The following is a 27,825-nucleotide window of genomic DNA, read 5'->3' on the forward strand; positions in this document are numbered from 1 at the left end:
GAGCCTCACGTCTGAGGTGGGAGTGTGATGTGAGCCGCTGGGCGAGCGGCTGAGAGAAGTGCCAAGAGGAGGAGGGATTGGGACGGGAGAGGAGAGCGAGTTAGTCAGCAGAGGTCGGCCGAGGGAGCCATGAAAACAACTCTCCGGCGGGGAAAAGGGCTGGCGCGGCGCTCCGGACGGCGTGGCTGAAGGAAATCGGGGCCGCGGCGGGACGGAAGGGGGCCGCACGGGCAGGCTGCGCCGAGCAGGGGCGAGCGCCCGGCCGTAACCACCTTCCCGGGACGACCTCAGGCCCGGCCTCGCAGGGCCGCGGGGGCGACCCGGGACAGCCCAGTAGAGTTCGTTTGGGACTGGGGGCTGGGCACGAGGAGATGACTCGCGTTTCTTTCTGACCCTCTCATTGTGTCAACTTGGCCGCGGTTGAGGCAGGAAGACTAGCCAGAGGGTAATTACACAGGTGAGGCCCGGCGGGGCGGGCGGAGCTGTAGGCGAGGCGCTTGGGGTCTTGAAGAGTTTCCTGCGCCCAAGTCACCAGGTCGGAGCATTTCTATACCAGCCACTGCGGAGGTGCCACTGTTCCCAGCGGTGTTTCTCTTACAAAGGGGTTAGTTACCTTGTGTTGCTTGAATCTTTCTTTTTTTTCCCCTGCCTGTACCTTCAGGTTATAAATAGATCTTCCTTTTGGTTCAGAGACGCTGTGTCAAAGAAGGACACGTTGGCCTGGAGAGCACAGGGGCGGGGAAGAGGGGTGCTTGGTCCGGAGGAGATGGGGGAGGCGGTGCAGAGTTTTGCTTTTTTCAGACCTGCGGATGGTGCTGTCACCGCACTTAGTGCCAGGAAGAGGCCTGTTAGCAGTAGTTTTCTTGCAAGATCGAGTGTTGAGGGCAAGACCAGATTAATTTTACTTTGATCTCTTTTAGCATTTTGAAAACGGAGCAGTAGCCACAGAATCGGCGGCGAGCCTGTTGAAAGAACCCACACGTGTATTTCACAGCACCTTGGGTGGAAATTGGCGTGAAAATGAAGCCAGACCGAGGTAAATTATTGATTTAAGTAGGATTTTTTTTTTTTTTCTGTGCCCCATTTTAGGAACGTTAACCTAATTCTGCGGCAGGATCAACTCTTTGTGAATTACGTATGATTATTTGTTTCTGTTACAGATTCCAGATGGTAAGGTAGAGAAGGGCGCATGGAAGAGTTAGGAACTAGATGGGAGAATACATTCTTCAAAAGTGTCTTCAAAGTATTAGTTTCAAGAGATATTAAAAATGAAATTGCCAAGAACAGCACTTGTATCTGTTGCCATAATACTTGGTATCATTTTAGAGTTACATTACTCATTTTTAGGTTCAATCTAACTTCAATTTTAAAGAAGTTTAAAAGTTTTTTCAACTTGAGAATTTGAACTTGATAAACTGAGAAAATTTAAGATTGTTTGAGTTCACAAATATTATTTGTCATTGCTGATTTTTGTGCTTTAGGCAAACTCTAAAAGTTTGCAAAGTACTCCAGGGCTTTGTCCAGTATATCAATATATACACAGGGCTACTGAAATCCCTATAATATAATAAGTACTGTAAATGTGCCATTTCCTTTCTAAACCTGTATTTTCAGGACTTATGGGAATAATGCATACACTGTGTTTCTCAAGGACTTCAAAGGAATTGAAAACTCATTTATCAATCTACTTTTGATTGACCATTGCAAGGACAAACTTTAGACGATTTTAATATAGTGGTAGTTAGGAGTTTGTCATATGGGAATTTGAGTCCAAGGAACATTGTAGGAAGAGGATTAATGTATTTGGTAGGGAGTTGGACTAGATGACAGAGTTCCTTCCAAATCTGAGACTTTCAGATTGGAAATGTTAATTTATCTTTATGAATTAGATGCTCATTTAAAAAAAGATATGGGAAATTCCCTGGCGGTCCAGTGGTTAGGACTCTGTGCTTCCACTGCAGGGGGCACAGGTTTGATCCTTGGTGGGGGAACTAAGATCCCGCAGGCCTCAACATGGCAGTCAATCGATCAATCAATAAATGATAATTTTAAAAAATAAAATAAAAAAATTTTAAAAGATATGTATTAAACTGGTTATTTTTTCCATATATTTTTTCAAACTGGATTAGAAAGTCAAATTTTCTTTTCTATTAAAATACATCTTTGATAATATTGTCTTAAAATACACTAGAAAGAAGTGGAGAAAGCCATACTTAATTTAGTGGATTAGTTTTAAGTGTTTGGTTGTTTCTTAAAATCAGCTTTGTATGAATTAAGTATTAGCAAGAATATTGTTACTAAGCAGGTTGCTTGTGTAGAATGCCAAGTTTAGACTTTTAGATTTCATCTGTGACTTTGGAAAGATGGCACCAAGGTCAGTAATTGCATCTCAAAATAAACAAGCAAAGAAAATCAGAGTCGCTATTTGTTTTTTGTTTTTGTTTTGCTGGTTGTTGTAAAAGTTGCTTTAAGGTCCTACGCAGGTTTGTTGGTTTGTTTGTTTGTTTATTTTTTAAATTTTGGCTGTACCAGGTCTTCGTTGCGGCATGCAGGATCTTTTAGTTGCCGCATGCACGCGGGATTTAGTTTCCTGACCAGGGATGGAACCCGGACCCCCTGCATTGGGAGGGCAGAGACTTACCCACTGGACCACCAGGGAAGTCCCCTAAGCAGTTAAAAAAATAGTATTTGCACACAGTCTCTATTTTAGCCAAAACTAGTACTAAACACAATAAAATGTTATATATTAATGTAGATTACTAGGAAAAATAAATACATTTATGCATCAAGACTCCTAAAGAAGTGACTTTTTTCTCGTTAAAATTGTAGCTATCTTTAGCATTATGATGTAAAAATGAGGCGATTGAAAGTTTAGTATTGTGACTGTATTTTATAATATGAATCTTTAGGCCCATGTCTTTCTTTTGACCAGGACCTAGGGTAAGTAGTATCTTTTACTTTGCAAAGTAGTATAGAAATACTGAAATAAACTTTGCACAAAACATACTTACTCTTACTATGTGCAGTGTGGTCTTGTACTTTCTGTTCTATTTCTATTGTTAAAAATTGCTTGCATAACCCATTGAATTGATTTCTTGACCTGTGGTTGGCAAGGCACAATTATGGGAGAGCTTGACAACAGTAATACTTCACTTTTTCTACATTGGTATCTAAGAAACTATGCTATATGAGTTAATTTTCTGGATAACTGAAACTTTACTCTTTAAATGCCAAAAATATTTTCAGTTGTAATCATGATATGTGGACAGAGATTTATTTTTTTTTTCCTCTAGCTTAAACCACTTCAGCCTGTTTTTTTTAAGATCTGATTTTTGAATTCCCATGCTGTCAACAGTCTTTGTTGTCAATGTGCTTATTCTTGTCTCCTTTTAATTTTACTGCTTTTAGTCTCTGGGATAAAGAACTAGATAACCATGCTTAGCACTGAGTTCTCTAAAAAATGAGAATAAATAGGAAAACCTTCAGATATTCATTCAGAAGCTAAGAAAGTATACGAATTCTAGTGTAGAAACTCTGAGATATTTGCTTAGTGGTATACAGCTGTGCTTCAGAAAGTTTCTAAGTACAAAAGGACCCTCTTATCCTACATGGTTGCATGTGGTAGTTGGTTGGCTAATCTAAAAAGTTAGTTTAAATGAGGAATCAGAAAAAATAACAGCCTTAATTATTTCACTTGTCTTTTGGTGTAGGCTCAAGGCCCTTTTCTGGGGGTGAAATGGGGTCTATTTTTCAGAGTTAGATATGATCTTTCCTGTGTAAACCACAAACCAAAAATGTACACCTAAGATTTCTACTTTTGATTTCTTTAAAGTAGAATAAGACTGCAAAAAAATCCAAGGGTGGAATATTTTACATTTAAAAAGTGTTAAATTCTTTTTTAATGTTTCACACAATTTTATAGGTGTCTGTGTACACCAGGAATTACAAGAATATTTGTGTAGTCAACAGAAATTTGTTTTGGGAGGAGAGGGAATATATATTCATCAAAATTATGTTCATCAAAATATGTGCTTTCCAAAGCATTCAACATAGTTTTCACAGAAATAACCTTTTTTTGCATTCATTTCATTGATTTATATAGTTTTAAAATAAATTCGCATAAGCAGGTTTGGGAATAAACATCAGATACTACTTAAGCATACAACTCAACTAGTAGGAGTAGAAGTGTGCAGGCAACTGGAAAGTAACTTATTAGCTGCTCATGTCTGTCAGTTTGCTTCTATGGAAGATATGGAAAGCATTGGACAACCTTGCTAGTTGATTAAGTGAAAATTAAAAGACCTTCTACTGTACTTCCAGATAATTAAGATGTTACTGTACAGTGGCTACGTTTCACAGTAGTCAATAGAATTTTACTATAGTCTGAGGTAAATCTTTTTTTTCTCTTTTCTTTTTTTAAATTTTTAAGCAGTTATATAACATTACTTGTGCAATGCTGCCAAACATGAGTCTTTGATGTTATCATTAGCACAGGTTTTGGAATCAGACCTGTATTTGTATCCTTGTTCCATTACTTGCTAGCTGTGTAATCTTCATTAATCTCCTTTATCTCTGAGAGTCTCAGGTTCTTTGTCTGTAAAATGGGGATAATTCCAACTTCTCATAGTTGTTAGAATGAAATACGACACTGGTTGGCACATTTTAGGTTTTAAATAAATGATAATTACCATGTTAAACAAGATATTACAGACGGTTATATGTTGGTCAGTTATAAAGTATGTTCAACAGAGGTAAAGAAATAGTCAAATGTGCAATAACCTAATAGTATCTTGTTTCGTTTTGCATTCATAGCCTGTAACCTGCTAAGGCTCAAGCAGATTTAGTAGGCTTTTAATGTGTAGTTATCTGAGAAGATACAAAAGCTATGAAAGGATGCTTGATGTATGTGTAATTTATTTCTGTGTCATTTGTTATTACAATTACATCTTAACCTCTATACGTAGGGGGTGGCATGGGTGGACCAAGCTTCCTGGAAATATATTTTTAAATGGTGTTAAATTCTGACTAGAGCTGGGCAGCTGGAGAGGTTAAACGATGTTACTGCACCTTGTACTCAAGGATGTAAAGTTTGGATCTGATCCTAGTTAGATATTGAATGCCCAGTGTTTCAAGAGATGTCTAAAGTATGGTCTTTGCATAGAAGCAATTAAAGCATTTTATGTTTTTAACATTTAATATTTATTTATGTTATAAATGTATGGTATTTCTAATTTTGTATGTTTTTGAATGCATATTTTTTCTATAAAAATATATTTCAAAATAATAGAATATAAGCTTATGTTTTGATTTCAAAAGTCCCAAGGTTTCAGAAGTCCTAAGTTCATGGTATTGTTCAACAATTTAAGTAGAATCAAAATCTTTTTAATATAAAAGATAAATGTCAATTTTGCTATGCTTTATGCTTTGGTTAGAAACAGTTTCTTCATCAGACATTTCTAAGAATGTTGTCTGAGCTTATCAACTGTTATGAAAGGTTAAGGCCTATAACATCTAGGAAATCATCAAGGCATTAATAATTTAAACATACTTTGTTTCAATTCATATTTGAACACATATTGTAAGTCATTTATAATTCTTAAGTAAAAACTATTAGTGCAAAACCTGTTCCACAAATAAAATACCAATCAATTTGATTTTTTGAGGTTAAAACTGAGAGGAATGCTTAGTTTTTTCCCTCTGCTGTAGATTGAATACTTGTGTGCCCCCAAAATCCATGTGTTGAAATCCTAAGCCCTAAGATGATAGTAGTAGGAGGTAGGGGCCTTTGGTAGGTGATGAGGTCATGAGGGTGAAGACCTCATGAATGGCATTAGTGCCCTTATGAAAGAGACCCAAGAAAGTGCCCTTACCCCTTCCACCATCTGAGGTTATAATGAAAAGACAGCTGCCTAATGAGAAAGCTGGTCCTCACCAGATGCCCAAATCTGTTAGTGTCTTGATCTTGGACTTTCCAGCCTTCATAACTGTGAGAAATAAACAGCTTGTTGTTTATAAGCCACCTAGTTTATGGTATTTTGTTATAGCAGGCTGAACAGACTAAGAAACCCCCTTTTTGATTGTGTTACAAATTTAGGCTTTAGCTTTTGTATTGCGATGGCTTATGAACTTGCCTAGAGTGTAATGCGAACCATTTTAATCTCAAATAGTTCTTCCTGGGCAACTGAAATAGGAGGAAAGAAGTGGTAAGGACTAGAAAAAAATAGCATGGGAGTTAGATGTGTTGCTTACTTGCTAAGAATAGTTCATTGTTAGCCAATGTAAGTCAGACAATACAAATGACAGATGTTAGAGGAGAAGAAGTGTTGACTAGATTAAATAGATCAGGCTTTTGCTAAATTCCCTGGGTGGAGGTGGTGTGGTACTATTACTAATAACAGCTAACTCTTCTACATACTATGTGCCAGGCACTATTCCAAGTAGTTTATATATGTAACTCATTTAAACATCACAAATGTTCAAGGAATTAGATGCTATTGTCATCTCCATTTTATAGATAAATGAAATTGAGTCAGAGAGAGAGGTTTGGTAACTTACCCAAGGTTACGCAGCTAGTAAGAGGGCTAGCCCAGATTTGAAATAAGCTTGGGTACATGCTCTTAACCCTCTGACTGGTAGGAGTATGTTATATTAAAATATTATAAGATATTGGGACCAAATTTGTTTTAAAATAGGCCTGAGGAAAATGAAAAACAGATTTGCTAATTATTGTGATCTTGGAAAACTGTATATCTTATTTGTGCCTCACCTTCTTCATCTTTACAATGGAGCAAGTGATAGTTCCTTGCCTTAGGGTTACTTTGAGTAAATAAGTTAGTGCATGTAATGTGCTTAGAACTATGGCTGGGATATAGTAGACATTCAAATGTGAACTGCTCTTGCTACAATTGGACATATTCTAATTAAGAAGTCAATCATTTAGGGAAAGCTGGGGAGGACAAAAGAAAGGGGCTAATTAAGCTGTATATGTTTTGTATACTCCCTGTGATCTCAAGTCCAAAAATGACTACTGTTGATCTTTCATCCATTTGCATTGATGGGTCTTGACACATCAGTAGCTGTCAAATAATTGCTGGCTTGATACAACTTCTGAGATTCAGTACTATAGGGACTGACATAGAGGTTCCCTATGTTTTTGCCTGTCATTCTGTAAGAAGGAAGTGATTCAGTGGGTGGAACACTGTCATTTCTTTGAAGGATGAGAAAAAAGATAATTGGAAGGCAGAATTGGGAGGCTAATGTGTACATAGGGAGAGTGACTCAAAAGCTGATTTCCTTTTCAAAATGTGAAGAAACCCATGGGGCCTAAGCATTCTGTATTGTGAACAAGTATAGAAAAAAATTAGTTGTTAAATGAAGAATATTTATATTCATTTATTCTTTTGTCCTTCTCAACTTTGCACCTAATTATGGTAGTATTTTCCCCCCATTTAAGGCTGAAGTTTTTAAAAACTGAGGGAATGTTAAACTTAGAAATTCTAACTTAATACTGACTTTTTTTTTTTAATGAAAAAGCAAAATTGTAGTACCAGGAAACAGTATTTCTTTCTTAGTAGGTAAACCAAAGTCAATTTGTCAATAGTTAATTCTGTCTTTGCTCAAATGGGTGAAAAATCTGACGTTGATTATGTCAGACTTTCTTTTTAAACTGAAACAGGATGGACTGGCTAAAAATGCCAGTAGCTAGTCAAAATATTAGACATTAATCCATGTGTAATACCAAAGACAGACCTAGCAATAATCTGAGTTGAGATTTCTCGTATATTCCTTTTCATATAAAAGAAACTCATCCAGTAAAATTATAATAAGGCTTTTTGCATCTCTTCCCCTTGTTCAGCATGCCCAGTTCCATTGGCCACCTTTTAGGTTTTCGGTGACCATTCACAGCCTTGTTTGTGTGCACTATTTCTTCTGCCTGAAAAGCCTTTCTCCCCAGTTATCACATGGGTAGCTCTTTGTCATTCTTCTGACGTTGGTTTAAATATCACTTTTCAGAGAGATGTTCTCTGACTATCTAAAGTGCTCAGTTAATGCTAGCTGTTATTATTTATTAAATTAGTGTCCTATATTGTTCTGTGTCTCCGCAGTCTGTTTCCTTCATAGCATTTACCACATTTTTTTTTTTTTTTTAATCTTTGGCTGCATTGGGTCTTCGTTGCTGTGTGCAGGCTTTCTCTAGTTGTGGCGAGCAGGGGCTACTCTTCGTTGTGGTGTGCGGGCTTCTCATTGTGGTGGCTTCTCTTGTTGCGGAGCGCGGGCTCTAGGCACGCGGGCTTCAGTAGTTGTGGCTTGCGGGCTCTAGAGCGCAGGCTCAGTAGTTGTGGCACACGGGCTTAGTTGCTCCGCGGCATGTGGGATCTTCCCAGACCAGGGCTCGAACCCGTGTCCCCTGCATTGGCAGGCGGATTCTTAACCACTGCGCCACCAGGGAAGTCCCACATTTATCACATTTTGTGATTTTTTTCTTTGCTTATTGTCTGTCTCCACAACTTGATTTTAAGTTCCATGAGGACAAGAACCTTATCTCTTGTTCACGACTATATTTCCATCACCTAGCAGATAGTCTTATACATGGTAGGTGCGTAGGAGGTGCTTAATATATATTTGCTGAAAGAATGAATCACTAGTATATCCCAATATTTGTGGAGCAAATAGAAGTAGAAGCAGATGATTAGCAATCATTGATTGTTTTAGTGTCACCACCTGAAATTCTCTCACTTTAGGAATTTGTTTGCATTATTGACTGTTAGGCTATTATCACAACTTTATACCTAATTTAAAAAAACAGATTTAAGATACATTTGCCCATAACTTACCTTAAAAGAAGGTTATATTTAACCAACAAGGACCTACTGTATAGCACAGGGAACTCTGCTCAGTATTATGTGACAACCTAAATGGGAAAAGAAGTTGAAAAAGAATAGATACATGTATATGTATAATTGAATCACTTTGCTGTACACCTGAAACTATCACAACATTGTTAATAAATTATAATGTAAAATAAGAAGTTAAAAAAAGGTTATATTTTAAAATTGATTAAATTGAAATAAAATGCTGTAAAATAAGAAGTAGGCAAAAGCTGTTTGGTATAGGTGGTCCCCAGTTTATATACATCCGCTTAACAAATGATCCACACACAGACATCTGCTGGTAGCTCTCTGCTCTCCAACCACCATGCTGAATTTGTTCCTGTTACTATTTCTTTGAAAGAAAGAGAGATTAAATTTGTTGGATAACTTCAGATTTCTGAGTATAAGTAGGATAAAGACTCAAAGGATTTAGAGTTTAGATTTGGGGCTCATTCTGTCACTTACAGGTTCTGTGACTTGGGTCAACTTCCAAGCCTGTTTTCTCATCTGTAAATTGTACTGGGCTCAAAGTGTTGCTTCTGAGTTTCAGGTAAGATAATGTGTCAAAGAACTTTATATAAGGTGTGAAATGCTATATATGTTGACTGGTTTGCCCTATGGACAGGATCATCTGTACAGATGAGCAAAGGGCCAGGTGCTCCCAAGTGTATCTTAGATGGGTTCATTCTGTCTAAAATTATCCATTCACACAGTGCCTGGTTTTTACTGTTTTTAAAGTTTCCCCTTGTTATTCTGATTGAAATTACACCAACAAGGGATCCATTTAGATTAATAAATGTATATTTAATTATACATGTTTCAGGATTATTGAAATAATAGGCATATTTTGTTATAAAATCAGCTCAAATTTCAGCATGCTAAAAAGGAAGAGTTAAGACCCTAAGGCTTTAGGGTCAAACTTAGAAATTCTAACTTCAGCACTTATCAGCCAAATGACCTTGAGCAAATTACATAACCTGTCAGAACTTCAGTTCTTTTTGTTCTAATAACATCAACCTTAAGGATTGTGGGAAAGACGAACTGAGAACCTATGGTTCAGCACCTAGCTTGTGCCTGGCACAGGATAGAGATTGGTGAGTGTTTTATTTCCAAGGATACACAACTTGGATCAGCTGCACTGAGGAAATGAATGTTTCAGTGCTCTGTTGTGAAAGTTAATCATAAAAGGCATAAGAGATCAATAGGCCCTTATTGTTTGTCACTCTGAACCTTGTATTCTGGAATATACAACTAGAGGAACTAGAAACAAGTACTGAACTACACATCTGTAACGTGCATGCAAGGGGAGAGGGAAAGTAGGTAATTGGAGCACACCAACTATTTCTGGGTGATCATACACCATTAAGAGCATTTAGAGCAGCGTTAAGGCAAAGAGATTCGGGTGGGGGTGGACACTAGAAGGAGGTTGATGGAAATTATTAGAATGGTCAGATGGTGCCCCAAATTGCTTTTTTCTTTATTTTAGAATATAAGCTAGGATTGATTTCAGTGCTTGGAGCATGGCCCTTCTGCTTCTGTGACCCAGAATTTACACTTGTTCCATGATGCTGTAAGAAATGGGCTAATATTATAGGTTAAGAAACCTTTGGTAGGCTAGCCTGGGAATCTAGTCATAACTTAACTATTTATAATTGTTATTTATTTATTATTTATAAATAATATTTATTCAAAGTATGACTATTATTTGGACTTTAAAACTTACCCTTTTTGAGAGCACAACTAGTTTATAGTTAGGCATTAACATTTTAAATTAATATGAAGTTCCCATTTTTTATTTTCCCACTTATTAAACTTATATATTCTGAATGGAATTAAAATTTGATAACAATAGCTAAAATCGGGCCATTTATATTGATAAAACTTTACCCTGACATCTAGAGAATTCTTTTACATTTTTTAACCAAATCAGCCATTTTCTTTTGTGAAGACATATCATGGTTTGTTGCATTATCCAGTGGGTCACTTCTACTTAAATTCATAATAGTAGGAGAACGTATAAATTTAGCATTCAGTATTGGCAAATTGCTTTTTTTAAAAACGTTTTGATCTTTTTTTTTTTTTGGCTGCGCTGTGCAGCTTGCGGGATCTTAGCTCCCGGGATTGAACCTGAGCCCTCGGCAGTGAAAATGTGGAATCCTAACCACTGGACTGCTAGGGAATTCCAAGGTTTTGATCTTAAAAATAACTTTAAGTTAAAGCTCTATATCATATTTGGTATACTTCCCAAATTTTTTTTGACATACAAAATAATTTTTGATATACAAACAAATTTTTTGGCATACAAAAGAGTTGGCCATAGGATTTCTTTAAACTTCCGTACATTGCTTGCTCTATTTCAAACCCACAAGAAAAGTTGGAATCATACAGTTAACATCCAAATACTTTTCATGGATTGTGAACATCTTACCACTTTTGTTTTATCTCTCTTGAGTGGGAGGTCAGTAGATAGGTAAGTGGTTAGACAGACAGACATAGGGGCTTTTTTGTTTTGTTTTGTTTTTTGTTTCTATAAATTGAGAGTAAGTGGCAGACATCATGACACTTCAACCCTGTGTACTTCAGTATGGAACTGGCTGGTAACAGCGTGTGAAAGCTGATTGTGTACATTTCTTCCCAGCTCTGCATCAAGTTGGTTGCTTGAAATCAATAATGGTACCAGCATTTACACCATGGAAATTGGCAGTGCTACAAACCAGGGCTTTGTTTTTTTTTCTTTGCAGAACTAGTTGTTAAACATTTACCATCATACCACTGTGTGTCTCCTAAAAATAAAAACATTCTCCTACATACCTGCAATACAGTTATCCCACCCAAGAAATCTATTAGCACAATGCTAATATCTAATATACTGTTTATATTCATATTTCTCTAGTTGTCCTGGTATTGTCTGTAGTCATACTGCCTTTTAAGGAAGTAAGTTGCTTTCTGTTACAGAAAAGGAGTTAGACCCTGATGTTTGAACAACATTTAGAAAGCTTTTGGAGTACACCATAAGAATATGTAAAGGTACAAGTAAATAAAATGATTGGCTTCTGGAAAAAAAAATTAGGTCATGTAAATAGGACAGTTAATTAGGATTTTAGCAGATTTTTCCTTATTTTATTTAGCTTTTTTAAAAAAAATTACCTGGACTAAGTAGATCTAAGAGGAAAATGAGTATTGGTGAAATTCTAAGACTTTTTCAATTGAAAAAGAATTATATTTAAAATTTTTTTTGCATTGGGAAGAATTCCATTTTTAATCCTGAAGCTTCATGTTACGCATCTAGCCTCATTTTTTGGTACTCTTCTAAGGTTCCCTGTACTCTAGGCACATCGATCTTGCTGTTCTTCAGTCACCACAAGCACATTGGCACCATGGCGACTTGGCATTCATTTGCTGTTCCCTTTTGGAATATAAGTCTCATGACTGTCTTTTACTTCATTTGACTTTCTGCTCAGTTGTCACCTCCTCAAAGAAGCCTTCCTAGATCATCCTATCAAAAGAGTACAGTTCTTTTATTGTCTGTTGACTCTGCATTACTCTTCATAGTCCTTATCACTACTTGACCTGCTGTTCTATGTTTATTTATTTGCTTTTTTTGTTTTTCTCCCAATAGGAGCGTAAACTTCATGAGGGCAGGGACTTAGTGGCGTTTGTCCACTGCTGTGTTCCCCCATGCATGAACTGGTGCCTGGCATTTAGTAGCTGCTCAATAAATATTTGTCATTGAATGAATGCTTGCATGCATTTTAATATCTTTGTGGTGCAGCATAAAACTTATTACTGGAAAACTTTTAGCATTATTTTTCTGTGATTTGTTAGTTTTATAACTGTAAGAATTAATTCTACAGTGTCCATTTTTGTTTCTAAATGGGAATATTTATTCCCACTTCTCAAGGTTATTGGAAGGATCAAATGAGATAACTACAAACAAACACACAAACATAATACAAGATACTCATAACTGAATACAGTAAATGGTAAAAGTAATGTCTACTATCAGAGTTCGTAGGGAATGGTTAATTTCAGCTGGTATGATTAATTTCAGGGCAAAGCCTGTCTTTTGGCAGAGACAGCAGCTGTATTGAGCCTTAAAAGACAGTATGATTTGGATAGATGGAAATTTTACAGAGATTAAGAGGGGGAAGATTGGAAGAGAGGACATGAGCAATAAAGATGTTTGAGGGCTAGCAGGTAGACTAATGTGAATTGGAAGGGTTACTTAGGAATGAGGGGATTCGGGTTTTGAATGTCAAGCTAAGGACTTTGAGCTTCATTCATTCGATAGTGGGGCACCATTAATTACTGTTTCGTATGATTAAGAGAACTTTTTGGAAGAATAATTTGGCAGTACATTTATATAATTTCATTGTAAACCAGAACAGAGATATTATTGAATGTCTGACAGTCTTAAATTCAGTTTTTTAGCCCTCAAAATTACATTATTACCTGGTATTATAAAAATTACCTGACACTCCTCTCTACTGTTGGCTGTTTTCTTCTCTACATGTTTTTCCCTTCACCACCATTCGTTGTAATATATGAGGGATTAGTATGTATTGCCTTTTATGAAAATTCTTGGGAATATTAAGATGGCACACAATACTGATAATACCATGGCTATTGTTTTATGATATTCTTTGGTCAGAGTAGTAAACTGCACAGTTTATTTTAAAGTAGCTGTGTGTTAGAACAAATAAAGGGGAGAAGAACAGGATGAAGTTGGAGATTCCTTCTCTCATTCCAGACAATTGCTGGCAGAAACTTAATGAACTCTGTAGGATTAGAAGCGCTTGTACCTCCCAACTGCATGTGAGCATTAAGAGTAAGGAGATTCCCCACAACACTGATAAGCTTTTCTAGCTGTGTTAAGGAGAGAATGAACATATATCTTCTCCACTACCCAACCAAATAAACACTTTTCACACCAAAGCTTCAAGAAAAAAATTTTGGTCATAAGAGGAGTTTATTCAGCAGTGTATTGTGGTAGAAAGAGCACAGCAGGAAATCTTATTTTCCATCATTCATAACTCCTTTCTTAAAAATTGTTTCTCTGGGCATGTGTGTTCTTCTTAAGTTGGTATACTTGCTCTTCAGAAGTTGGAATAAGGAACATACCTATGCCTTTGAGGAAGTATCCTCAAATCTTGGTAATTATTCTGTTGGTTGAATGCTAGTCCTGGAGACATGTTTCTGTAGTCCAGCATATAACAACCCTGGCCTGTGCTGTTTCTTGTAGCTTATGTTGCAGAGTTCAGGTATCTGCCAGGGGACTCTGAATGACTAACAATGAAAAAAAAAATCATCAGGTTACATCGTGGTACAGATTAAATTCCATTATGAAGAGCTCAGGACATGAAAATGCTTTTGTTATTCTGAAATTACTCTCAAAGTTATGCTATTGCTAGACATCAGATTTGGAAAGGTCCTTAGAGAGTGTGAGTCTCTTTCATTTTTACAGTTGAGAAAACATAAGACCCCCCAAAAAAGAAGTAACCTGTCTAACTATAAAAGTAAAACTTAAATTACCTGCTAGCCAGTTGAGTATTTTTCTGTATTATATTACCTCTAGCAAGAGCACAGTTGCCTCTAGGTTCTGGCATCAGAAATGACATCATGATCATCCAGCCTTACTCAAGGAACTTGAAAGGAACAAAGGCTAGGTGATTATATTTTAACATTCTTCTCAAGTAATATATACATACTTTTAAAAGAAAGTCAAATGGTAATACATAGACTCAAAGTGAAATAAATATTTAATCCTTGAAACTGGGTTGCTAAAAAGAGAAAGGAATATAAAGAAATTAGACATAACGCCTAAAATTTAAAAGTCAAGAAATAGTGTAAGCTTATTATTAAGAATTATAGAGGAAATCCATCTTTAGTTTTGTCATGTGAAAAGCAGGGCTAGTAATAGTACCTAAATAAAGGACTGTCATAGTAGTTAAATGAAGTAATCCATGTAAAGTGCTTAGAATAGTATTTGATTCTGAAGAAATATTCAATAAATGTTACCTATTATTGTTAATACATTAACATTTCTTCAACAAGTAAGGTAAGTACATGTTCTAAGTGCTCTGAAGGAAATATACAAAGGTTAAGAGGGTGACAACTTAGGGCAGGGAGAAGACCCCTTTGGTTGGGATGATTAGCTAAGGCCTCTCTGAAAAAGTGAGGTAAGAACAAGGAGCTAGCTGTGTAACGAGTGAGGAGAAGAACATTGCAGGCCAAGGGAGTAGTATGTGCAAAGGTCCTGAATTTAGAAAGAGCCTGGCATGCTTTAGGAAATGAAAGAAGACTAGGACACATACCACAATTTGGGCTTCCTTCACTAGAGTATTTGTTCTCCAAGGGCAGCACAGCATCTGACTTCTTCCCTCACACCTGTTAGTGTGCTTGGCTCAGAGCTGGCATTTATTAGATGTTTGAGAAAACATTTAAGTGCCTATTGTGTGCTTAATCACTGTCAGTGCTTTGTGGGTGAAGACCTGATCTTTCTTTCCCTTCCCTTCAGACAAGAAAGCTAGGACGTAGTGAGTTGCATATGGTAACTTTTTTTTTTTAAGGACATTTGAAAAACCTGATGCACAGTTGTAAAGTATTTCAGATATCATAAAATATCATAAATTTTATATTTTGACTCAGATCAGTTAGTTTCATGGAACAAAAAATTTACATTAAAAAATTAAGTTAACCATTTTATATATCTTTTTTTTTTTAACCATTTTATGTATATTTTAACCATGAAATTCACATTTTCTTGGGGGATGGGATGGATTAAATGCTACCTGGGATGGTCCTGGTTTTATGCCTGTTGCGCTTGTGTTCAATCCTATTTCACAGTTGTCTCCTTTCACTCTAAATGTGTCATTGTTTTGGACAAAGAATTTTATGTTCACCCTAGTTATTAGCCATTCTGTTGTCCTGCTAGTGCACTCAAATCTTGTCTTCCATTAACTTGTATTTTATTCTGTATTTAGCTAGCTTAAATATAACTCAAGGCAGACAATTTGCCCCAGCTGTGTTCTGTAGGATATTGCATCTAATATTTTATAATTTATGTGGACTCTTATACTAAATCAAGGGATTGACAACACGGAATGTTTGCTTTGATTTGGTACAAAACACCTGGACTTTGTTTCAGAAATTCTTGATTTCTAAAATGTTTCTACCAAAATGCACATATTTTAGCAAAAAAAAATTTTTATTCAAAGTCATCTGAATTCTTATGAACAGTGCCTTCTGTAATAAACTTTAAATTAGTGAATTACATAGTATAGGGATAAAATGACTTATCATTTTTAGAATTTACTGTTAAATATGATAAAACTTTGGACAGTTAGATTCCTTTCCCTCTCTTCTCCTGAAACAAATATTCATTGAGCACCTGCTATGTGCCTGGCACATATGTGGTGGAAATACAATCATGAGCAAGAACTAACATGATCTTTGCCCTGTGGAACCTGTAGTCAAATGTAGTCTTTCCTGACTTTTTTTCCCTGAGTCAACAGACAAATCAGGACTGGAGGTTACCCTGTGCTGTTTTGGAAGAGGCGCAGGTGGGGAGTAGGGGAACTGGCCCAGAGGAAGAGAGTATCAGATGGCCTGCACAGACTTGTAGAACTTTGACGTTCCACTACCCTTTTCTATTTGTGGTTGTCTCAAATATTTTTGGTTTGAATATAGGGTATGTATGTATGTATTGGTTGTTCTGTTTTATTTCGTTTTTGAGAATAAGGAATGGAAATTTATTCTCAGTAAGTGCAGGTTTCAATTGAGGTGCTTAGTTCATGAGGCCTTGTTGATTTTCCCCTCTAGGCGATGCAACTAAAACCTTCCTGGTCTAAAAGGTTAGAAACTATTAAGGTATGCAAAGTATAAGTACTTTGCACTGGCTTGCTGGGTAAAATAATTGTGTAAACTGAAATTGTATTGAAAATGGAAAGCTTTGACAGGTTGACTGTAGCATTTGTGTGAAGAAAAAGAAAACTCTCCCTCTACACAAAAAAGTGTATTTAGTAGTTACAGAATTCATACATTCTGGTGGTAAATCTCTAGTAGCTACTTCTTTCTCAAACTAGGTAAAACTTAATATCAGCCTTTAATATAGGCTTCCAAAGTCCATGTTGGTTGAATGTGATAAGGAAGAACCAAACACCTATTTGGGAAAATTAAGGGGGTGGTGGTAACTGAGAGGCAGTATCAAACGGAGCAGTAGGTTAAACATTTTTTTGACTGCCCACAAAGACAGCTGAAGTTGCTGCCCTATAACAACATTCCCTCCTCCTAAGCAAAACTCATTACTCAATCTTCCTCATGCAATGGTGGCTCATATTTTCTTTTTCCTGTTTCATTTAAAAAGAAAATGATAGTCCCAGCCCCTTAAATTGACTTCACATTTAGTCCTGCAGATTGTTTTAGCATTTAAAAGAACTAGAAAGACCTGGGTTAAAATTCTGGTTTTGTCACCTGCTCTATGTAAGTTTGATCAAATTACCTAACTTCTCTGAGCTTCAGTTTCCTCATTGGTTAAAATTGAGATAATAATAGTATTCACTTTATAGGTTTGTTGTAATGACATAACCTGAGTAAAGTGGTTGTATCAGGCACTTAATAAACACATAATCAATGGCTATTTTTATTCTCTCCAGAGTTTGTTAGCTTAGGAAATTGGGAGTGATAATAATGGTGAATCCTAATCAGAGGAAAATTAATTCAGTTTTAGATACATTAGAGTTTGCAGTGATACAGGTAGCCAGAAGAGTTCAGTTACATCATTTGGAAACAAGACTATATGAAATAGTCTGAAATTAGCAAAATTTTTTAAAATGCAAGTAAATTATTAAAACTTTGAGGGCTTAGCAATTGAGTCTTAAAGCTACATGAGGTTGTCTTAATTCCACATAAATAATTTACTTTACTAGATTTTTGTTAACATTCTCCAAAATTTAAAATGCAGAATCTGTCATTTGTATGACTATTGGCATAATTAGTAGAGGTAATGACATTACCAGTGATGGCTAGTTGTGGGGGAAAAAACAAACACACAAAAAAAACCCAGGACTTGGAATTAAACCTGGGTTAGGTGATTCTGTTTCTTCATTCTTATTTCACAAAGTTGTGATCATCTAAGGGACAAGTAAATGTAAGATACATTATCTCCATGGAAATACTTTTACTAAAATATCATTTTATCAGAATAAAAAATCCTCGATTGGTTCTAGATTTTTAAGACTGAATCAAACGTACCATTCTTTATAATAGCAGAAGATTAACAACATCCCAGATCATATCTTTAAAGAAATATGGGTATAGGTAAAGGGAAACCCATGTGCATCCTGGCACATATTTTACTTAATAATGATGATAGGGGACTTCTCTGGTGGCGCAGTGGTTAAGAATCTGCCTGCCAATGCAGGGGATACAGGTTCAAGCCCTGGCCCGGGAAGATCCCACATGCCGTGGAGCAATGAAGCCCGTGCGCTACAACTACTGAGCCTGTGCTCTAGAGCCCAAGAGCCACAACTACTGAACCCGTGTGCCCCAACTACTGAAGCCCACACACCTAGAGCCCGTGCTCCGCAACAGGAGAGAAGCCACTGCAATGAGAAGCCTGCACACCACAACGAAGAGTAGCCCCTGCTCGCCACAACTAGAGAAAGCCCGTGTGCAGCAATGAAGACCCAATGCAGCCAAAAATTAATTAATTAATTAATTTTTTAAAAAAGAAAATAAATAATATTTTTATTAAGACCAAGTACTATAGGATATTAAAAATGGATTCTTATACCTGATCTTGATACTTATTATATCTGACTAGTGTGTGGATAAGATATTATTAGAGTGTTTGTCCAGTAGCTTAGATTATAGATAATCCCTGTTCTAGCTCATTTTAAACAATGTAGTATGAGTGATGCCAAAAAGCAGGCTAGAACATTTTCTTCTCTCCAAGATCTTAGATTTTGTAAACAAGGCTCCGCTCCTGGAACTAATGTAGGTCATCATAACCCCAAATCTTTTGAAAGATGAGAATCCCAATTAAGTCTCTCAGGTACATTTTAATATTTTAAATTTAAGAAGTGTTTTAGCTCTTAAAAACACAGTATGTTTGGATTGTTGTTTGGCCACTTGGCTTATTGGTACCACGTCATAATAAGTACACATCACTGGATAATCATTTCAGCAATAATGATCACTAGAAATCTCCATGTGAGTGGAAATTAATATAGCTTTTTATGGCTTAATTTATCCCAGTAGTGACCTGACAGCATAATTTTTGAATAAAAACTCTGATTTAATTAGAAAAACCATAAATTTCCCTAATTCCCAAAACTGTAAAATTTAGTTTTGCTTAGTCTTTCTTGCAAATAAGTTAGTGAGCTGTGAAATGTGTTGTCAAAGCGACATCATTTAACAAACTTAAAAAATATCAGTGTCATAAAAATCTGTTTTTGGTAGTCAAGATTTAAATTTTATCCCCACTGTTATTAATATGGAATACTACTGATGTATTGCCCATTATTTGTTGGTATGTGTATGTGTGTATGCATGTACATTTGCTCTTTAGTAACATATTATAGAGCTGATGTTTGCAAAAGCAAAGAGGAAACTTAAATTGCTTGAGAGCAAGTATTGGACTAGATGGATCATAACTCTTAGAGAAATTATTACTCCCACTTTACAGATGAAGAAATAGACTGAGGGAGGTTAAATAATTTGATAGCACAGCTTGTTAAGTGGAAAGAACTTGAACCCTAGACTGTCTGGCTCTTCTCCATTATGTCTTGCTGCTTTAAGGGATCTTTTCAGTAATTACACTGGATTTTGTGCAAACATGTTTACTGTGCCGACCCCTAGAAGACTGACCACCAGGGATGACAATATCCTATTTGTGTAGCATTTTGCTGTTTTCAAAATAATTGTTTCTTGTCCTATTTGATCCTGACAACATACCAATATTGCAGGCAGAAAAAAAACAAAAGAAAAGGAAAAAAAAAAAAAAAGATTCCTGACTTAGACGTCAGCAATTTCAGAGAAGTGCTTAAGATCACAAAGCTCATTAGTGGTAGAGTTTAGACTAGAACCCAGATCTGTGGTTCCTGGTTCAATGTTCATTTCTATAATACTCCCTTTATACTTTCTCTGAATCAGGTATGTGTTCTGTGATCATAAAGTAGTGAAGTTTCACAGATTGAATCTTTTATTGTGCCTTCACTATAGCTACAGCCTGGCTCCCTGTTTAGCAGTCAAATCCTGTTTTTCTGTTTTATAAGTAGTGTATCAATGACAGTTCTGAGGTGTAATGGGGCTGTAGTGGTGGTTATTGAATGAGTAATAAGTGGAAAATGTTAACTTGAGATTTCTGTATTTAAACTTTATTCTTATGTGATGCCATATTTATCTTATAGAAATGTAATTATGAAAGGAATTGTTAGGAGCACACATATTAGATTTAGGAAGACCTACTTCCTGGCTTTGCCCACTTAGTTCTGCTTACTTGGGCAGGTTACAAGCCGGTTTCCTCATCTGTGAGGATACTTAACTACCACAGAGTCAGAGGAGATGAGCATGTAAAGAAGTTAGCACCATGCCTGGCCCATGGGCCTACATATATAGCAGCTATGTAATCATTACCTTTGAAGGGTTCTTTTTTTCTTCTAGCACTATATCTTTTTGTTTAAAAACTGTCCAAGCTAGCATGGTTATCTCTAAGGTATCTTAAAAGTAGATAGTTCCCAATTATTTCTGCTAACAGAGGACACAAATGATCTGAAACAGTTGATAATTCAAATTTTTCCATTTTATATTTGGAATATGTACCTTAAAAAACTCTTATGGAAGATCTGCTTTCCTATTTATTTCCTTACATCAGTATAATATAAATAATTTATATTTCTTGAGCTGGTCTATGGAGAGTACAATTATGACCACGCTGGGCAAAAAGGGAGTTTTTCATGGTTGAGTGTTGAGGATTGAGAACCTGAGACTAGCACTTAGTATAGCATTTTATATTATTCAGATTCTTTTTTTTTTTGGCTGTGCTGGGTCTTTGTTGCTGCGTGCAGGCTTTCTCTAGTTGTGGCAAGCGGGGGCTACTCTTCATCGCGGTGGCTTCTCTTGTTGTGGAGCACAGGATCTAGGCGCGCAGGCCTCAGCAGTTATGCAACGTGGGCTCAGCAGTTGTGGCTCGCAGGTTCTAGAGCGCAGGCTCCGTAGTTGTGGCACACAGGCTTCGTTGCTCCGCAGCATGTGGGATCCTCCCGGACCTGGGCTCGAATCCCTGTCCCCTGCCTTGGCAGGCAGATTCTTAACCACTGCGCCTCCAGGGAAGTCCTATTCAGATTCCTAACTTGTAGACTGTTGAGATTATTTATAGCTTTGTGTACCAAGATGAACCAGGAAAAAAAGCAAGCATTCTTCAGAGTTACATAAAGTGCCATTTTGAAATTTATTTACCATTTAGAAAACTGGTAGCAGAGGAAGCATTTCACTAAATAAATCTCTTGGTTGGATTTTACTTTTTAAGGTGGCATATCTCTTGGAGTTCATTTTATTCACTTATAATTACATATTTCTGATTAAAGTTAATATTTTTTCAATAAGTTCTCTTTGTATATGTTAATCAGTAGTTTTACATTATAGAAACAGGCTAACATTAGCCTTTAATTAAAAAGTTTAAGAATTCTAACTGAAAGGAAGTATTCTAAAACAGTTTAGAGATTATATATTCTTTTTTTCAAAGATATAGGAAGAAGTTAATTTTGAATTATAAAGTTATTCATCCAAAAATTTTAAAAAATTTATTTCCTTTGACTTCTAGTTGTATGACTTGAGTAAATAAACATTTAGAGCTGATTTTCTTATTTGAACAATGCAGATAATGATACTTGTATTTACCTCCCAAGGTTATGAAATCAAATAAAATAGTATGTGGAATATAAATCAGGCATGGTGTTAGGTAAGCAATAATGTAGACAGATGTAGTACCTCCCTTTAAAGCACTTACAATGTCGTGGAGGAGAATGTCCAACCAGTCTTTTTGCAAATAATTATTTAACATTCTGTGAGCTAAGTACTAAGAAAAAAGTACAGGGACCCTGAAACTAGTCTTGGCTCACAGAAAGCTGCCCCGGGGAAGAGAAATTTAATGGAGACTTATCAATGGAAGGGGTTGTGGGAGACCAGTCCTAGCAAAAGAGGAATAGTATTTGCAAAGACCCTAAGTTTTGAAGAAACTTAGTAACCAAAAAAGCAGTCTGGCTGGCCAAGAGCACCTTTTAGCCTTCACAATCGTCCTGTGAGTAAACTCCATTTTATAGATAAAAAAACTGAAGCTCAGAGTAGTTTAGTAATTTGTATAGTGTCTTACTGTTTGTAAATGGCAGATTCATATTTTGAACCCAGGTTGGTCAGCCTGACTCCAGCGTCCTTGTTCTCTCTACTATGCCATTCTTTCTCCGAGTCACTTAGCTCCGAGGTTATTGTGCTCCTAAACACATCTTCTCTCTTGTTATTTCTCAGAGGGCTTAGCAGCTCTCCCTCTGGCTAATTGTGGAGCCAAGGATCAGGTTCTTTCCTTACACTAAGGTAATAATAAGATTTAACTCTTACGGGTTATATCTCTTGTTTGTATACTGTAGAGCTCCAGAGATCCTAAAAGCTTTTTCAAGGGTAGGAATTCTGTAGATTCTGGGGCTGATATGAAACTGCAGTGTTGTTTGTAGCCTCTCATTTAAAAATAGCCTCATGGTGCTCATGGGGTGCTTTAATAGTGCCAACATTTCCATCAACCTCTCTGCCCTACCCCCAAGACACTCCACATAAACAAAGATCTGAGTAATAAACAGTATGCTTCTGCTGTTGCCTCTGCCTACTCCCACAAACCCCTCCTGTATAGAAATCCTAATGCCACCACTAATAATGCATTTTATTAGAAGAATGCAAATTAAAAGGGTTCCATTGCTTTAAAAGTTTGAAAAACACTATCCTAGCTTGTGTGAAGTTCAAGGGAAATATTTCCTAAATGAGGAATTTTTCTGATTCTTCATATCTGTTTATCTCCTACTACACTTGCATTGACTCCCCCAAACATCTTCTTAAATTGGGGATGGATTTTTGTTTTTGTTCTTAAAGCTTGTAGAGATAGTGTAGATTGGTACATTGAAGCCCAGTACTTGAAACCTAGGGGTAAAAAAAATTCCTATGCCTTCCTGTCTCCAGATACTTTTATGATAGAGAAAATAAATTAATCCAGGCTCAGTGTCGTTGTTTTATATTTTATGTCATTGTCGTTTATGTAAGAAGAGATATTATTAATGCAGATAACCTAGTTAAATCTTTTCTTGTTGTCAAGAGTTTACTAAGCAATTATTTTTTCCTTTTAAAATCTTTTTCTAAGCAATCTGTTAACCTCAATTTTTCATGCCCTCTTAAAAGGCACTGCATAAATTTGAGGGAGGACTATTTTTAGGCCCTGTCTCATTTTAACTATCTAACTGGTCCTGCGTGCTTTTCTTGGAATTTGTGAACTTTGTTGTAAAGTAATTCATAGTTCTAGGTAGATGGAGGTTGATGCTTTATCCTAATTGTCGAAAATTTTTGTATTCTTTGTTTTCAGAGGGTTTCACTTGGTAGAGCCTGATTTACTTGAAATGCGAAGTAATAAATTGATTCCCTCCACCACCCCTCTTTGTCCTCAGTTTTATGTGAAACACTGACTGAAGTAAATGTTTGCCCTATGAATTTCTCTCCTTTTAAAAGCACCCAGAGACGCACATTTTAGGGGCTCATGCTAGAATACTTTGTCATTATCGTTCTACTGATCTTTCCTTTCACGTTGCCTAAACACGGCTGAGTTGGTAAGAGGAGCAAAGACAACAAGATAGCGCTGCCAAGCAGACAGGAAGCTGTAGTGGACCTAGCGAGCAGGGGCGGCAGAGCATATCCTCCATCCAATCAGCTGTGAGTGCTGTTGCTATGTGAGCTCTTACTCTGCTGCCTTTGTGAAAAACCTTACACAGAGGGAAGCGGAATCAGCACCCACTGCTGAACATTTGTTTTAACCACTGCAGACATCTGGATCCCTCAGTTACTGACTGTATAGCTATTGACAGCCAGAAGGCAACTTATTTTATACAAGGATTCCAGTATGGTTTTCAGTGGAAACAAAGGGCTTCACAGAGAAGGTGTGTAATGAAGTGTTTTCAACGGCTTTATTTTTAAGCTTCCAATTTTCTGTAGCTGTTTACAGTTGTAGTGTTTGCTTTGCGTGGATTTTTAATAAATAGGTCTAGGAAAATGATCTCAGGTTGAAAAACATTGAACTTAGGGAATTTTCTTTAGCTTCATATAGCCTGTTTTCTTTGAACAGCATTGCTTAAAAGATTACTAAAATGCTGATCTGAACAATGAATAGGGAGAAAAGAAACCAAAATACAATATGCTTACTTTAATGGGGAAAAAATATGATAAAAATGAGAAAACTGGGAAGAGAATGAGGTTTAGACAGAAGTATTAATTGTACTTGGGGGCAGGAGGTGTTTTTAAAATAAAAGCTGTTAAGGAGAATGTATTTAATATAAGTTACATATTTTTAACTGAAATTCATTGTTTCTGAATTTGACAGAGATTGTCAGAATTTAGCTTAGTGAGAATTTTGACATACTTTTGACATGGTGTCTTTCTATAAAGGATTTGTGAAGATGCTACCTCAAATTGTATATAACCTCTTAATTATTTGATCTGTTGACTAGTACTTCTCAGTTCAGATAAAGGATAGTAGTAAAATCCAACTGCAAAGGTAGTGGCATGTTCTATTAAATGTCCATATAGAAAACTGAAAAAATAAAGGATTTTGAAGACAAACCAGAAATGTTTAAGATAATATTTTAAAATTAAAGTAAACCTTAATTAAATATAATAATTCCATATCTGACTTAGTTAATACTGCAGATATAGTACAGTCTTATTAAATTGAACCTAATTCAATATTTGTAATAATTGAACAGAATGTGGGTTACAGTTTATGAGATCTGGAAAAGCCAGTTTATCCAACTAATTATAGGCAAGTTTTAAAATATCTTAGATATAAAGAAAAGTTTTACATAATTTCAAATACTGTGAAATTATATTTTACATAGTTGATTTAATGATTCTTTTAAATTATTTAAAGCAGAACAGAATACTAATTAGTATATTGCCCATTTATGAACAATTTTCTTTTGCTTATCCAGTTTCACCCGGCTGTGTAAGTGGCTCCTTTTTAATTCACTAGGTAATTTATGTCTGAATAAAATTAATATAATATAAATTCCAAGTTAATAGTCAAGCTTTATTTTTTATCTCTACAAATGATATATTTTGGAATAGGATTGGTTTTGATATTGTTGTTCTCTTCAAGAAGTGCTTGTCATTAAGAAGGGGTAGCATTATTTGATAAGAGAGGAGAGATATATCTTTTCTTGAAAAGAACTCAAAATACATTTCATGTTTTTGCGCCCATTACTGATCATTTTTAAAGATACATATATATTTATAGTAAGTTAAGGATTTCAAATAGTAGATGAAAATTTACAAAATAAATTGGCCTTAAACGTTAAAAAAGTGTTTTATGTGAACCTACATGTTGCTAAACTTTAAAAGACTGGCATTTCTTAGTTTTTTCAGTTCGTTACGTGTACCCCCAAACTTGAACTTGATAGGAGTTATAAAAATTATGGCAGAATAAGGAAAGCTATTATATTTTTTGGACTTGGTGGCCTTCGCAATATAAAGTACTCATTTGCAGAAGAGGAGCTATGAGAAGGGCAGGGATGGGAGGCAGAGGCATGCTGAGTAGACCCAAGTTCATCAAATGTAGCTCTAACCACATGGAAGTCAATCTAGTTATTTCCATTTTTTTTAGCTATCACTCTCATCAATTACTATTTTATTTTTTAATTATACAACCACAAAAACCAAAATGTTGCTTGAATTGGTTTACTACTCCCTTCCCCTTGGTTTATTTCTTAAGAATTAACAGACTTTCCAAGAGCAGGATGATTTCATTCATATGCTGCAAAAATAAAGGTACATGATATTGGCAAGAAATTTGGATCTACTGTTGTGTCACACAAAAGCTTTGCCTTGTGTTGCAGGAGGAATAGTCTTGGCAGAATCCCAGATTTTATTCCTGGGCTCAGCACCTAAAGATGGTTCTTACATGTCTTACACATCTGAAAGTTCCTCTGGTCAAGGCTAGTGACATTGCTAGCATATTTCAACTCTTTGAATTTATCTATTATTTGACAATAGAATTTTAATTGTCTTATTCTGTGTCAAATCTTTAAATTAACTATACTTCTTTGTACTTGAAAATAGAAAAATACTTCAGTTCTCAAAAATAGTGATTACTTTTTTCTCTTAGCCACTTGATACAATAGCAAATAGAAGTTCTTATATTTATCAGATGCAGTGTGATTGCTGTAACATTTTATTTTAAATAAAATAATTTTTTTTGTTTATTCTTAAATCACCAGGCAATAATATGAAAATAGTATTTCATTATAGTTCTTCAAAAAAAAGTTCTGTAATTTAAAATTTCAGGCTGGGAAGGGGTAACAATCTGAGTAATTTCTTTTTCTTTTGGTCTTTTGTGAAAAATCATTCCTACAGCAAGTATTATCCCAAACGTTTGATTCCTACATGTATGCTCTAAGTGCTCTATCATACAATGTTTCTTTGACTCCTTCTTACAGAAATTCCATCACTTGTTCATGTTCTGAATCCAAAAAAGATTTGATTATTATAGTCAGCTAGGCAGGAAAGTTTTGTCTTAACAACACTTTCTTTTTTAATGATTTTTTTTTTTTTTACAAAAGTTTACTCTTAAATGTACAATAGGTTCCAAGACAACACTTCATTCTAGCTATAGGTGGCCACAGATGTTATGGCAGGGAATCCAGATGTTTAATCCAGATGTTTAAACAGGAATGGAATTAAGGATCATCATTGCCTCAGGCACAAGGAACAGCTTACTTTTTTTTTTTTTTTGATAAGTAGACATATTTGATAATATCTGGTAGCAAATCTGGATTCTCATTTTTTACCCCTGCCCCCCACCCCTCCCCCGACCCCATAGATTGTTGTTGCTGCTGCTGTGTGCACATGTGTATGTGTGTGTGTTGTTCATTAACTTGCCTGGACACAATACGTGGAGTCTAGAAACAGCTTACTTTTTACCAGATTTCTTAATTCCACCTGTGGCCAGGGGGCCTTTCCCCGCGGCCTTCGTTTCTTAGCTCCTTGAGTTTCTTTTGCTCCTTCTTCTGTTTCTGCTTGAATGCCTTATCTTCCTCATCCATCTCCTTGGCTTGCATCTTGGGCTGCTTGAGGGGCTTCTCCTTCCCATTTTTGTGGCCCGACATGGCGCCTGCCGCCCCTTCCCCAGACCCTGCCACCAGATGCCTCTTAACAACATTTTATCAAGCATTTTCATGTAGCAACAGTGCTGTTGCATAAACTATATTGCTTTTGCAAGAGCATAGTAAATCTTTTTTTTTTAAATCTTCAGATGCCGTTGTATCTAAAATCAAAGACCCAAGTTTTAAAAACATAGTTGTTTACCGTATTGCTTGAATCTGATTATATAATCCTTTGTGATGAGGCTGAGTTACAAGTGGTAGTAGGATGACTGTTACTTGAGAAACTGGAAATGTTGCCTTGTTCTTCACTGGTCTCAATTTTACTCATTTAAAGACTTCTGAACATCAAAGGATTTGAATTATAAGGTTTATGATAAGCACAGGGACATTAAAATTATAAATTACAGGAAGTAGTCAAGATAGGGTAGAAAAAATAGCCCGGCCCTAAGAGTCATACATAGTTGGGCCTCAGATTTTGCTGTAGGCTTCTTGTCATCCAGAGTATGAAAGGGGAACTCCGCCAGTTATTTACAATCCCTGTTATTTACGTA

General features: G+C 36.1%; 1 protein-coding gene and 1 pseudogene across 1 annotated transcript in view; one reads left to right on the forward strand and one right to left on the reverse strand.

Moving 5' to 3' along the window:
* Window positions 1-404: 404 nt before the first annotated feature.
* Window positions 405-27,825, forward strand: part of FAM214A (family with sequence similarity 214 member A) — an 85,618-nt gene continuing 58,197 nt past the window's right edge. The window contains 2 exon segments of the mRNA XM_036843711.1: window positions 405-604; window positions 921-1,036. Of these exon segments, the coding sequence (XP_036699606.1) occupies window positions 1,021-1,036 (16 nt within the window). The 5' untranslated portion in view covers window positions 405-604; window positions 921-1,020.
* On the reverse strand, window positions 27,082-27,807 carry LOC118890629 (annotated as a pseudogene).

This window comes from Balaenoptera musculus, chromosome 2, assembly GCF_009873245.2.
Source record: "Balaenoptera musculus isolate JJ_BM4_2016_0621 chromosome 2, mBalMus1.pri.v3, whole genome shotgun sequence".
NCBI classification, from domain to species: Eukaryota; Metazoa; Chordata; class Mammalia; order Artiodactyla; family Balaenopteridae; genus Balaenoptera; species Balaenoptera musculus.